This window comes from Cricetulus griseus, chromosome 2 (assembly GCF_003668045.3).
Source record: "Cricetulus griseus strain 17A/GY chromosome 2, alternate assembly CriGri-PICRH-1.0, whole genome shotgun sequence".
Classification (NCBI taxonomy): Eukaryota; Metazoa; Chordata; class Mammalia; order Rodentia; family Cricetidae; genus Cricetulus; species Cricetulus griseus.
The window spans coordinates 298971362-298984935 of record NC_048595.1 but is presented as its reverse complement, the minus strand read 5'-3'; the positions used below and the strand labels follow the sequence as shown (position 1 = coordinate 298984935).

General features: G+C 38.5%; 1 protein-coding gene across 10 annotated transcripts in view; it reads right to left on the bottom strand.

Annotated features, from left to right (window-relative positions):
• Positions 1-13574, bottom strand: part of LOC100752273 (cotranscriptional regulator FAM172A) — a 384532-nt gene that overhangs the window by 82765 nt on the left and 288193 nt on the right. Inside the window, exon 11 of one of the 10 annotated variants that reach the window (XM_027401805.2) lies at positions 2292-6374. The exons of the other annotated variants lie outside the window; for them this stretch is intronic. Coding sequence (XP_027257606.1) covers positions 6310-6374 — 65 coding nt within the window. The 3' untranslated portion in view covers positions 2292-6309. Of the gene's footprint in view, positions 1-2291; positions 6375-13574 lie in introns of those variants that run through there. 10 annotated transcript variants of the gene reach the window in all.

Sequence of the window (13574 nt, the reverse complement as noted above, 5' to 3'; positions counted from 1 at the left end):
AATAGCTAAAGTTTAAAATAGTGGATTTCCCATATGGTTCGTCCACAGCAAGATAAAGTTGTAAATGAGGGACCATGCGAAGAAAACATAAAAGAGCCTTAAGGGCACATGCAAAAAATGTGCTATTGAATGATTTACATACATGGCTTTATTCTCCAAAATTCAGAGAGAAACTTAGTATGTCATAAATTAAACTGTATTTCACATCAAGTATTCCTGATTACATATTTAACATACATAACTCCATTTAAAGCATAATGTGGGAGAGGAGTTAGTTAGAATCTAACCTTTTGCATTTCTTGACTTTTTTGGGCTTGTGGTAATGCTGTATTTATAGAGATTCTACACTTTCAAATTTAAGCCTTGAAATGTCAGAAAAATCCCAAAGCTGAGATCTCGCAGAAGGTGATTTTAACAGTCCTTAGAAGTAAAGCCTTTTATGACTCTGTGACAACTCAGTCTTCACATCTTACGACTCTCAGAGCCCAGGCCTAATATCACAGAAGCACACGGGATGCTGTGTTTTCAAAATTTCATCATGTTGATCAGCCAGATAGAAGAGGAAGCAAGAAAAAGAAGTTCAGGAACATTATACAAGTATAAATTAAAGAAATACTTAAACTCTTATATTTAAATGTGGTCCCTCATAAGAATTTTCCCAATGTAAAAGAAATCACATTTGGTTCATTTTTTGATTAACTAAAAATGTTGTAAAAAAATGGAGATCTCCCAATATTTGGAGCTGGAACTTGGATGAAAAATAGCTTATGAGTCTGAAAGCCACTTTAACACTGTATAGCTAGTTAGAGTTATGTCTAAATTGCACTTAACTATTCTGTCTTTAAAGTCTTTGGCATTTCCATACCCACAGTTTCATTCATTCTGCTGTACTTTGTAATGTATTCCCATTACCTAACACCTTCCTGTGGAACCACAGGCATGGGCCCTCTAGATTTCTAAGCATGTCCAATTTAATAAATATTCTTCCATAATCTAGTGTCAGTCAGATGTAGAGATTACAAAGACTGCAAAATGGGTTAGTAATATTTTTGGGTATTTATGGTCTAGTGAGAGAGAGAAACCTGTCAAACCAATACTACCTAATTTGACTAGAAAGCTGTCAAAAACAAAGGTAATATGAGGGCTGAAACGATAGCTCAGTGGTAAAGAATATTGATTGCTTTTCTTAGAGGACAAGGGTTCAAACCCCAATACTCACTTGGTAATTCACAACTATCTGTTAACTCCAGCCCCAAGGGATCTGATTCCCTCTTCTGGCCTTCAAGGGAATTGCATGCATGCTGTGCACAGACACACATGCAGGCAAAACACCCACTTCACACACAAAATAAAACTGAGTATGATATTCAGTCTCAGATTACCTGGATGAAAGGCAAGTCAACTAATTGGCATCTTAATTTCTTTCTGGAGGGAAAAAAAGGATTTCATATTTTCCTTTACTCCTGTTATTATCAGGTGACTGAGAAGACCAAACTATTGATAGTTTTGCAAATTGGCATGCAGTGAACAGAGACTTTAAAATGTGAATAGTTTTGTGAAATTATGGGTTTCTTTGGTATAGGCCTTTAATATCTTAATGCAGATTGTAATTACAAAATGAAATTTAATATATATAATATTTCATTTTTTCTTTTATTAAGAAAAATAGCCTCCAATGAGTAGGTTTGGTCACTTTTCAAACTCTCAGATTACTACTCCAAGTAGATCCTTGTGGAAAATGCTACTAAGACTCTGGTCTTTAACTATCCAGCCTATATACACAAAGCAGAGAAATCCATGCATATACTGCCTTCATCCTATTTCCCTGCCGAAACCCCTGTCCACTCTGTGGCTTCTAAGTTAAAATCCAAGCTTACTAGAAGCTGCTCACAAATTTCTCTAACATTTTTCTCTCATAATTTCCTCAAACCAACAGCTGCCAAAATGACAGACTTCCCCACACTTTGGATCCCACTACTTTCCTCAACACAGAAAGCATCTCCTTCCCTGTACTCAACTGCAAGGATGATGTCCTAGTGACCACACACAGTATGTCATTCTAACTGACCTGAAACAGAGTTTGTAAGGCATTATGGAGGTGATTTTCAAAATGGATATTTTCTCTTAAGTTGGCGGTACAGCAGCTGTTGCACTGTATAAACTCACCAAGGCCAGGCACAGGTATGACATCTCAGAAGCTAATCCAGGCCCCTCTTGGTAATCATTCAATTGGGGCAGTACCATGATTTACAACAAAAGAAAAAGGTGGAAAAAAGAAAAAAAGACCTAAACCAGGTGTCAAAATGTTTATTTACAGATCAAATACAAAGTGTTTCACAAAATATTAATCTTGTTTTCTAAATGGCAAATGGTGACTGTTGTGCTAAAGGTTTTCATCTTAATTTTTGATACATTTAATGTTAGTATACTGAAATACCAGAAAAATACTGAAACTCAGTTAGACAGTGGTTTCAGTCCATTATACATAAATGAATTTCAGTTCAATCTAAGATTTCTACACCAATGAGAAGGTTTGTAAGTAAGGAAACTGATTTATAACAGAGGTTTAAAGTGACCATCTGTTTTGCTTAATATTTAAATCTGACAAAACAGCAAAGAACTTAACAGTTTGCTTCTTACTTCTAGGATTCAGTATAACAACTAAAATAGCCTTCACAATTCAGCTGATATTACCCACTAAAAGAAGTATGTGCTTTATGACATTATTTTTCATTGAAATATTAATCTTGAAAGGTGGATAGAATCTAATCTTGATAATGCCAGGGTCTAATGGCTTTCCATTATTATTAAAATTCCCCCTGCTAGCAACTTAAAAGAAAGGAAAGCCAAACATCTCTTAAATGAATTTTGATTGGGCTGAAAGTTTAAAAACTGCAATATAGATTTGGAACCACAGATAAAAAGGAATTCCATTTCAGATATAAAAGTAACATTGCCCTTTCTGAATGTGTAACATTTTTTTGACACGTATTCTGATCAACAAGTTAACAGTTCTTGTGATTCCTACTGCTTTTTGTGTAGTCCTTGTTTTAATATGTTTATACTTGCTTTCTCCAAAATATCCCTAAGAGAGGCCATGGAAATCACTAGCCATGACAGCAGACTGTCAATCCCCATCGCTGCAACTCAGGGTTTAGAACTGCGCCTGATACACCGTAGACAACAAATGCTTACAAAGTAAGTGAATCACCACAGCATATGTTCCCTGGGGAAATGAATGCATGCGACAGTGTTCTAGTTGGCAAGCTTGTGTCAGAGTCAGATGTGCAGTGCTTACATTCTGGCTGCACTATCTGCTAACTTGTCAGCCCTCTAACTGTTTCCTCACCTTACCGTGGAACAGCAGGAGCTCTGCTTTCAGATAGTTACTGTGAGGGAGTCCACATAATCTTTCATTTTGGGAGCACTCATTGTACGTTAGCTCAACATCAGCATCTTCCTTTCCATCTTTCTTGGTCACCATTTGTTTCTTGTTTTAGACACATAGCACATGTGCCTTAAGTGACTGGATGGGTCAGTGGAGAGCAGGTGTCACAGCTGTCATTTGCATACACAAATATGCTTGACTACCATCATTGCATATTTTAGCAGGATTCAAATACAATGATTTTTTTTGTTTTGTTTTTTAAGACAGGGTTTCTCAGTTTAGCCTTGGCTGTCCTGGAACTTTCTCTGTAGACCAGGCTGGCCTCAAACTCACTGAGATCTGCTTGCCTCTGCCTCCTCAGTGCTGGGATTAAAGGATTGTGCCAACACCACCTGGCAAAGAGTAATTTTAAACATAGTTCAAACTTATTTTGACTGAGTTGTTTTAACCCCATTGAGTTTAGAAATTCAGCCACATAGTTCCTTGGAGAGTAGCTTGTTTGTTTATTTCTTTATTTACTTTTATTTTTTTATTTGCTTTTTGATTGTGGTAGTGCCTTAGCAAAGGATTTTGATTCATTTATACTAAAAAGTATCATAGGAAACAAAACCGAAACCAAAGCAACATAATTTTTAAAATGGAAAAATAATTAAAACTTCATAATATTTAGTAACTGTTTAAACAGTCAATTTGTAGCATTTATGTTCCTTGCAATGTTGTTACAGATTAAGTTTTTAACATGTATGGATGATTATACTTTCTAACTGAAAACCATAGTCAAAATAGCTTAAGTTGCAACTATAGAGTGATATTTTTGTTAACTGACTCATTTTCTAGGTATGTAGCTTTGAAATACTAATGATGGAGAAGACAGTGCCAAAACAAGCTGATCCTTAGAGTTCACTGGGACCCAGCCCAATCAAATCCATGAACTCTGGGTTCAATGAGAGACCCTGCCTCAAGGATAAGGTGGATCGATATTAGAAGACACCCTATGTTAACCTCTGGCCTCTGTATGTGTACATGTGTGTATATGAAACCACAAACACATACGCACACATACATACACAAAAGTTGAAAAGGAACATCAAACGCTAATTAAAACTCATAAAACTCATCTAGAAATATAATAGTGATAACTATAATGAATTGAGTCCACTCACATTTCAGACATGAGCTAAGAGCCTTGGACACACGGTTAGCTGCTTTTAACATATAAAAACTGCAAACATGAGTATTTTGCCAGCAGGAGGTTTTAAAATATTGCTCTGTTTTGATGAGTTCTAACAAACTTTTTATTTTCTTTAGTGACCATGGGTAAGTCTCTTAGGGATGAGTGAGAGTGGCCAAAGTGTAGGTGAAAGTAGACACAGATGTTTCTGCAGGGGTGCAACCACAGTTAGGGGGTACCAGGCCTTGATAGTCAAATGAAGAACCTGGGTTCCTAGTGCCACCTTTACAATCTTTAATTTCTAACTATTTTTTCTCCTACTCTACTTCAATCATCCAGACTTGATGTTTTGTTCTGGACACTGCAGTACTCTACCAAATATATAAACACAGACATTCTCCTAGTTTGACAACCTCTATTCGTTAAAGCATCTAGCAAACATATTTCCCTTCTCTTATCTTTAAAGAAAGACTTACAGGGTTTCTAGGGCATTTACCCATTCTTTCCTCTATTTTCCTCTTCTGTGTTTTGCTTCTTATTTAACTGTTTGGAGTTCCTGGTCTAAAATTTTGTTGTGTTTTCTAGATGGTCATGTCATATATTCTACTGAAGGAGTTTGTTCTTTCTGGAGAAAGAGACTGTGACCACCATAAAAGCTCATCATCAACTCTGCCTACAATGCTGCTCATCCACTGTGCCACAGAATCTGAAGTAACTCTTTCAGAATTGTGATATTGATGTAAAACCATAAAAGGCAAGTGGCAACTACTCATCACCTATCCACACAGGTCATCAGCATTGTTCAAATAGAACTCTTATAAATTAAAAGGGAAATGACAGACTCGATGGAAAGACAATGATCTGACAATTACAAAATAAGTATAACAGGTCAAGGGACTTCCAAAGGACCCAGGTTCAGTTCCCAGTACCCACAAGGCAGCTCACAGCTGTCAAACTCATGCATGTGGTACACACACATTTGCAGGCAAAATGTATAAAATAAATAAAATTAAAAATATGCAACAGGCCAATAATCACGTAGAATATACTTAACCACTCTTCTTGCCAAATAATATGAATTGAGGGTTTCTCTGCAGGTCAGTAAAGAGTAAAACAACATCTACTGTATAAGCACTCACTTACAAAGCAATATGGCTACATACTTCAGAATTATTTATGTGCCAACATTGTTACCTTTTTGAAATTTATTTTACAGACAGTACAGCAAAGCATCTAGGATATTTATTTCATTCCATTTATAGTTAACCATTCTCTAGTCCAGACTTTAACAAAGCTAGCTAATGCCCACTGAGAATTGTAAATCAAGTCATATTCCACCTCCACCCAACCCTCCATTTCTGTTTGCAATGCTAGGGATGGGACAGAAGTCCTCAAGGATGGCAAGAATAAATATATCTAGACTGCAATTTGGTGTCATGCCAATGTAGGTAAACTACAGCAGTGAGGTTCCCTTATATTTTACGACTTTCTTAGCCATGGGTTTGTACTGGGTTTACAGAAAAGACATGTATTCCCTCCAGTGGAAAAGGCCTAAAAGAGATATACATGTGTGCATGTGGAGGTCAAATGTTGACAGGAGGCATCTTACCCAATCCCTCTCCAACTTATTTACTAAGGCAGGGTTTCTCTCTGAACCTGCAGCTGGTAGGTTTGGCTAACTGTTTGGTTTCTTTTCTATTGCTGAGGTAAACACCATGGCCAAGAAAATGTTTAATTTGGGCTTATTGTTTCAGAGTTTACGATGGCAAAGCAAAGGCATAGAGGCAGGAGACCCATATCTTGATCGATCAGCAGCTAGAAGACAGAGAGAAGGGGGGATGGTATCAGTCTTTTGAAACTTCAAAGCCCACCATCAGTGACATACCTTCAACAAGGCCACATCTCCTAATGCTCCAGACAGATCCACCAACTGGGAGCCACATTCAAATATATGAGTCTGTGGGGTTCATTCTCATTTGAACTACCATGTTCCACTCCCTGGACTCCATGGATTCATGGCCATATCATACTGCAAAATGTATTCAGTCCAGTTTCCAAAGTCTTCCTATCTTTTACAGTCTCAATACTATTTAAAAGACCAAAATTCAAGGTCCTTAGTAAGAATCAATTTCTTAATTGTAACCCCCCTATAAAATAAAAAAAAGCAAATTACATACTTCCAGCACACAATGACAGAGTACATACATTACCATTCCAAAAGAGAAGAATGGGTATAGTGAGAAAGATTGGATCAGAACCCAGTAGGGAAAACTTCAAAACCTGTAGCTGCATGACTGATGTTGGAGGGTTAGCTGCTCCTCCCTTACAGTTTCGCTGCCTGCCTGTAACCGTTTTCTCTCAGCTGTCCATCTACAGCTCTCTATGGCAGACTTCTAACAGCTCTGGCATCTCCCACCATCTAGGCTTCACTTTCACAGCTTCAGGCAATGACCCTCTCCAAGCCTCTGTGTAGGGACTTGCCACACACCTGGTCTCAGCAACTCTCCTTAATTGTGGAGGAAGATTCCAAAACCCCTTTCCTTTTGTTTTAACTTTGGCACAGTGGATGTACCTTAATCTACTGCTATATCAACCAGCCATTGCAACTTCACCATCACCAACCCACCTCACAAACAGGGTCCTGGATGCTCATGCTGCAGCCTGGCGAGATTCTGCTCCCACAGGCACTAGCCCTGTCACTGCCACGAAAGGTAGCTTTAACTAAATCACTATGGTTCCAATTATGAGTAAGAATCGAAATTCAAAGGCTGGGGTGAAAAATCTGTGAGCTCTGAGAGACTGAATAGCAACTGGTTAACTCTCTCTCCATGCTGGGGTCTAGTGAAGACTAGTGATTCCCTTCAAAAAACTAGAAACACCTGCATGGCTCCAAACCCTACCCTACTACTTCCTGTGTCTTTCTCTTTCTCTCCTGGATGCCCTCCGAGGCACTATGCTTACTTTCTGTCAACTAGTTGCTATTAATACAAATGCAAATTCGGGGTTCACAGTGTGACTATCTCTCAACAATACACACATAATTTCAATTGAAATAAAAAGAATGTTTTACGTCATGGGGACCCAAGGAGATGGCTCAGTGGATGAAGTGCTTACTGTGTACTTGCCAGGACTGGTGCTCTGGATCTCCAGAACACACATAAAAGCCAGATGGACATGGCAGCCCACTTGTAATCCCAGCTCTGGGGAGGCAGAAACCAGAGTTCCTTGGGGACAGCTGGGTAACTAGACTGGCAGTTGATACCAGGAAGTGGTCTATCATTGTGACAGACTTGATGGTATGGGTTTGGGGAGAAATAGGGAAGACTTTGGGGCTTTGGACTAGAAGAGCAATTGAATACTGTAAACAGCTAGGAGCTTGGAAAGCAGTAGAGCTGAGAGCTCTGTGGACTATGGGGCCTAGCTCAAGAGGTTTTAGAGTGAAACAATATTAGCATCTGGGCTGGAGATCATTCTTGTGATATTTTTGCAAAGAATATAGCTATTTTCTGCCTCATATCCTAAAACAGATTAATTTTCTTAGCGGAGTTTTTTTAATGGCAGTCTGATATTGACTCTTTCATGTGGTTATTAGTAATCATGCATATGCATCTATGTAATGAAAAACAGCCAGTAGGACAAAAAGATGTCCAAAATGCACAGTTTGGAGGGAAAAAAAAGCACCAGAGCCAAGTCTTGTGCTCAAAGAGCTACACAGAAGGACCTGATGTAAAGTGAAAAAGAAGGAAGGGTGCCTCAGGCCAAGACCCCACTCCACTCAGCCTCCAAATGGTGAAAAGGAAAGGCCTGAGGAATTTTCTACTGCTAGTAATACTAGAGGAAGCTTCTGTGGGTTGATTCAAGAAACCAGGCTGCATTCCAAGTAGGCAACTGAACTCAACGATGTCTTCAGTGTGGTTCTGGCTTTAGAAACACACAAGTAAAGTGTTGTAGAATAGAATATTTGTTTAACTATGTAAAGATGTGTTGCTGTTTTGCCTTGCCTGCCTAAAGCTCTCGATTGATCTAATGAAAAGGTTTTCAGAGACCCTACTTAAAAACTGACTACTTGAAGAAAAATGTAAGTTGACACTTTAGGTCATTTATGATTGGGTGGACTTGAAACATTAAATTCATTACTTAACAGATAATTTTCAAGTTCTATTCTGCTTTGTGCTAGGAGCTGCTCCAGGTACTTCAGACACACTAGTGTGCAAAGTCCACAAAGCTTACACTCCAGGGCAGACCAGGGAGGGTCAACAGGAAGTCAGATAGATAACAAATTTTTAACATGTAGAGAGAGCTAGACTGTTAGAGATGCCATGGGAAAACAGAACAGAACAGAAAAGTGACAGAGACACAATTTAAGAAAAGGAAGTCAGCAACAACTGGACAAGGTACAGAGTGAGAGACCTCGCAATGTTAAGTCCTAAATGGGATGTCCTCAACAACCCCCTCTCTTCAGGGCTCTGGAAGCTATGCGTAAGAGGAGGAAGATGATTATAAGAGCTAGAGGGCATGGACGACAGCAAGGAAAGTGTCTCCCAGACACAACAGGATCAATGAACATTTGACCTCACAGAGACCTACCCTCACAGAGGGTAGCACAAGCTAGAAAGGTTCCAATCCTGAGGTAAGTGGAGATGAGTCCCGTCCCTAACCAAGAAGCTATCTCCAGCTGACAACCAGTTGCAAAGAAAAAAATAGTTTTCTCCAAAAAAGTCTCACTGGGTATATAAACCACACTTAAAGGCAGGCTGCTTACCCAGAAGTAGATAGCCAACACACACAAAAAAACCCTCAAAGGTATTTTTTTTTGTAGTTTTTTTTTTTTTTGTCTCATATTGTTTTGTTTGGGAATGCTTTATGTTACTGGTCATTTGCTTGCATAATATGGTTTCCATTTGTATGTGCATCTTTGTGTGTGCATGTGTCTGTGTGTGTATGTGTCTCTGTGTGCATGTGTCTGTGTGTGTATGTGTCTCTGTGTATATGTCTCTCTGTGTGTATGTGTCTCTGTGTGTATGTATGTCTCTGTGTGTTTGTGTTACTTGTTCTTTTTTAAAATTGTTTTTTAAACTTTCTGTTGCTTTTCTAAAGAGAGAAAGAGAAAGAAGGTATGGAATTTGATGGAGGGTGGGGACTATCCAGGAGGAGATAAGGGAAGGAAAACTATGATCAGAATATAGTATATAAAATTATTGTCAATAATAAAAAAGGGGAAAAGGAAATCTGAGTGGGAATAATTGAGAAAGTGGCATCTGAATAAAGATGTGAAGGACTCACAGTAAGCCCGTAGATACCTAAAGGTAAAAGATTCTAGATGAATGCCAGTGAAAGGAGCTAAAATTGATCATCCACTGATGATGTCAGCTTGTGCTTATATCAGCAAAGTCATACAATAAATAAAATGTATACATATTAGTAAGTAATATGTGACATTTTATTGTGATCTACTTAAGATTCACTCAATTTCTTCTGAGACGGGGGTCTTCATTTGTAGCCCAAGGTGGCTTTGAACTGAAATTGTTCTGCCTCAGCCTGCTGAGTAGTTGGGATTAAAGGCATGCACCAACACATCTGGTTATCCAATAAAGTTTCATTGATTAGTAGTGAGCCAGCTATAGAAGCAGTTATGACAACAAGATAAAATTTTATTGTCATGAAACTTACAGTCAATAGAGGCAGAAGAGGCTGCATTGCATAACACAATATGGTGGGACTGGCACAGGGGAGCATAGAAGGGAGAACAAGAGAAGTTCTTCTAGATACAGGATGCAGAACTATACAACGAAAATGACGAGAAATTGATCTTTCATTCTCATGCCTAACAGCATAGACATCAGAATAATCTACATGGAGAACTAACTAATATGTGTTATATATGTATTTAATCTTCACAGCATCTTGGTGAAGGAAATCGAGGTTAGCAAGCTGTCCAAAGTCAGAAACAGGAATGTGGCAGAGTGAGTACATGAACTCAGTCAGTATGGCTCCAGAGCTGAGCTCTTCACATACCCTTTGATATACAGCATCTGTAATAATTCCATGGCTGCAGCTTGGTGCAGACCATATGAGTAGTTCAATTCTAGGAGTGTTTATCAGCATAGCATTGAATCTAGGAAGTCTTTTTGACTGAAAATTAAAACCAAACCCTCTTGTTCAGACTGTATAAATGTCTGATATCATTATTCCCTATCCATTAATATAAAAAGACAGTGGTAAGATCAACTCTTTGGAGTTCTTTCTTTCTCCATCTTGTGATATTCTTCACCAATAAAGAATTACTTTCTTGATAATTGAGTATTGTCTAGTAGATGAAACAGATTTCAGTTAATGGTCAGAGTCTACAAAGGAGCTTTTAAAGTCTATTCTTTCTGAAGCCCCAACTCTGTCTCCAGAGTTGTCATTATAGATGCAAGCTTGGTTTTTGCTGCATAAGACAACAGGGATGTTCTAAAGAATGCAACAAGTGACTTATTTCAATGTACCAGTGAGTTTCCAGATGGTGAATATTCCAAATGGAAATGGCACCAATGATCTTGCTAAAATGATCGGAAGAAGTGAAGGCAGAAGGCCATGTGGGTGTGGGTGTAAGAGTGGGCTAGGGAAGCTTGCAGAGCTAGGCATTGGATGTGCTAGACATCCAGCAGCTGATGATTTGCCCCTGTTACTATGTCCAACTCTATCTGGAGATTCTACCAACCTATTTGTTGAGGGAATACTGACTTCTGACAATGGTACGTGACACATGCCAGCTAGAATACTCACAAAGACATAAACATAAGAAAAGCAATTGTACGAGAAAATGTAGAATAATTGGCTGGGGAATTCAAATCCTCTCATTCTAAAGATCATGGATACTTTTCTAATAATATCCACAGCTGAAAGCCACTGAATGATGTAGCAAAAACTGTATGAAATCCTATACAAATGACATGCATGTATCTACTGCACACTTAGTTATTTTCAGGTGTGATGTACCCAATATTAGGTAGCAGTAAAGATTTCTGTATCCGTCTGAAGGCTGGATCCATAAAGAAAGAATGCTGTAACAGCTTAACTAATGGGTTAAACACAGACTTTTGGAGGAAAGTCAGATGCAGGCACAAATATCCAGGATAATAGGAAAAGTGATTTTACCAACTGAATTCAGGGTACTGCTAGTTACAATGATTAAAGATAAGGAGGGTAGAATATGGTGAAAGAAATTTGACAAAAATAGTGAATAAAGATTAGTACTAAATTGCAATAGACTTCCAATTATATTACCTGAGCATCAACATCTTATGTAGCAGAGGAATCATGATCAATTTTTTTCTTCATAAAGAGAGGTAGCTAATGAAAGGAAAGTATTGGCCGGAGGTATATAGAGATGGCAATTAAATGCAAGAGTTATGGCTGCTTCTCTTTCACACTGTTCCCCTGGGGCAGAAAGGACTTTCCCTGTCTCCCTCTGCTCTTCTGTCCTCTCTGTCTCTGTGTCTCTTTACCTCTTTTCTCTTTCCTTTGCCCTCCCTCCCCTTTCTAATAAAACTTCTCATTAAACTCTATCTGCCTGGCATGTTTGGCCCTCCACCTCGGTCACCCTCACCTGCCATGGAATCCACCAAGGTTTCCCACGCAAGGTTCCACGAACTTTATCATAACAGGTATTGGGCTCTGTTTTTCTCTCCACTGCTCACAAGAAAGGCAAGACAATTTGAGGTCAGCTAAGCAGTTAGGCAGTGGCCCTGATCTCAGGCCTGGAAACCAAGGTAGACAGAAGCTCCTGTCAGCTCAGTGGATTTGGAGGCACAGGGGATGTCACTGGATGGAGCCATACTCTGCCCTAATACTTCCATACCACCTGGACAGGCAGGCTGACTGCTAGGACCCAGTCTCCTTGATCATATTTATCACCTTCAGCTGGTGGGCGTGGAACACTGGCCAGTCAGGCAAAAGAGAGGCTCTTCCTTCAATCCTGCACACTACTAGAGGTGAAAAGTAAATACAGAGTCACAAACCCTTGGATCTACAATGGTGACCTCTCTGCAAGATGGGGGGGTTGGTTCCTAGTTTTATCTTATAACTTAATCTTCTAGTCCCTTTAAAGCAAACAGACATTTCCATATTATGTAAATAACATAGAATTAAAAAAACCCAGTGAATAAAAGTGTGTAAAAATATGTAACTCCAATGCTTAAGTATTATTATCTTAGGAAAAACCTATATGGAGGCTTTTTACAAAAGCCAAATATACTAGATTGCCTCTGAGAGAGAAAGAATTCATAAATTTATAATGGTAACCAAATGAAAATACAGAGTAAACTTCCAAGATGAAAACATGTTTCTCCTAATAACCAAAGGCTGAAATACAAGAACAGCACAATGTACATGAGATTCATATTGTGGGGAATGCATCTGAATCTGATGGAAGGCTTTCAAAAACTACTCCCATTCTTTGAGAGCAGAGTAACAATTGCAATACTGCTCTGAATCAAAATAACAGTCTGCCGCTTAACATGCTACAGTGTTTGGACTTTCCTTGTTGCCCACAAAATAACTCTATGCTTCCTTTTTTCACTGCTATTTGAAGAAGTTTATCTTTTTAAGAAGGCTACTCAAAATATGTTCAGTATAAATTTCAAAGTCAAAACCAGCCACTATATTCTAGTAGATATGTGTATACATGTACTTACACAGATAACTTTTGATAAAATGTGGCTCTTACATTCAGAGTATGGCATTTTGCCACCACAATTTGCATTGTTATAATAGGTTATTGACTGACTTCCAGTTTAAGGGACTAAGGTAGTATTCAGTAATGACTCAGTGCTACCTGTTTATTGCAAGTGCACAAGGTTCACTCACCCCAAGCAATTTAGTCAATAACCAATTTTTATATTTCTATCTTCTTCAAAATTCTATACCAATAATCCCTGTTTTTTTAATTATTTCAGTATCAGTCTAACACTTCCCATGGAAATCAATATGGGTGCGATCCATTAGCCAAAAATCTGCAGCACTGCAATGCAA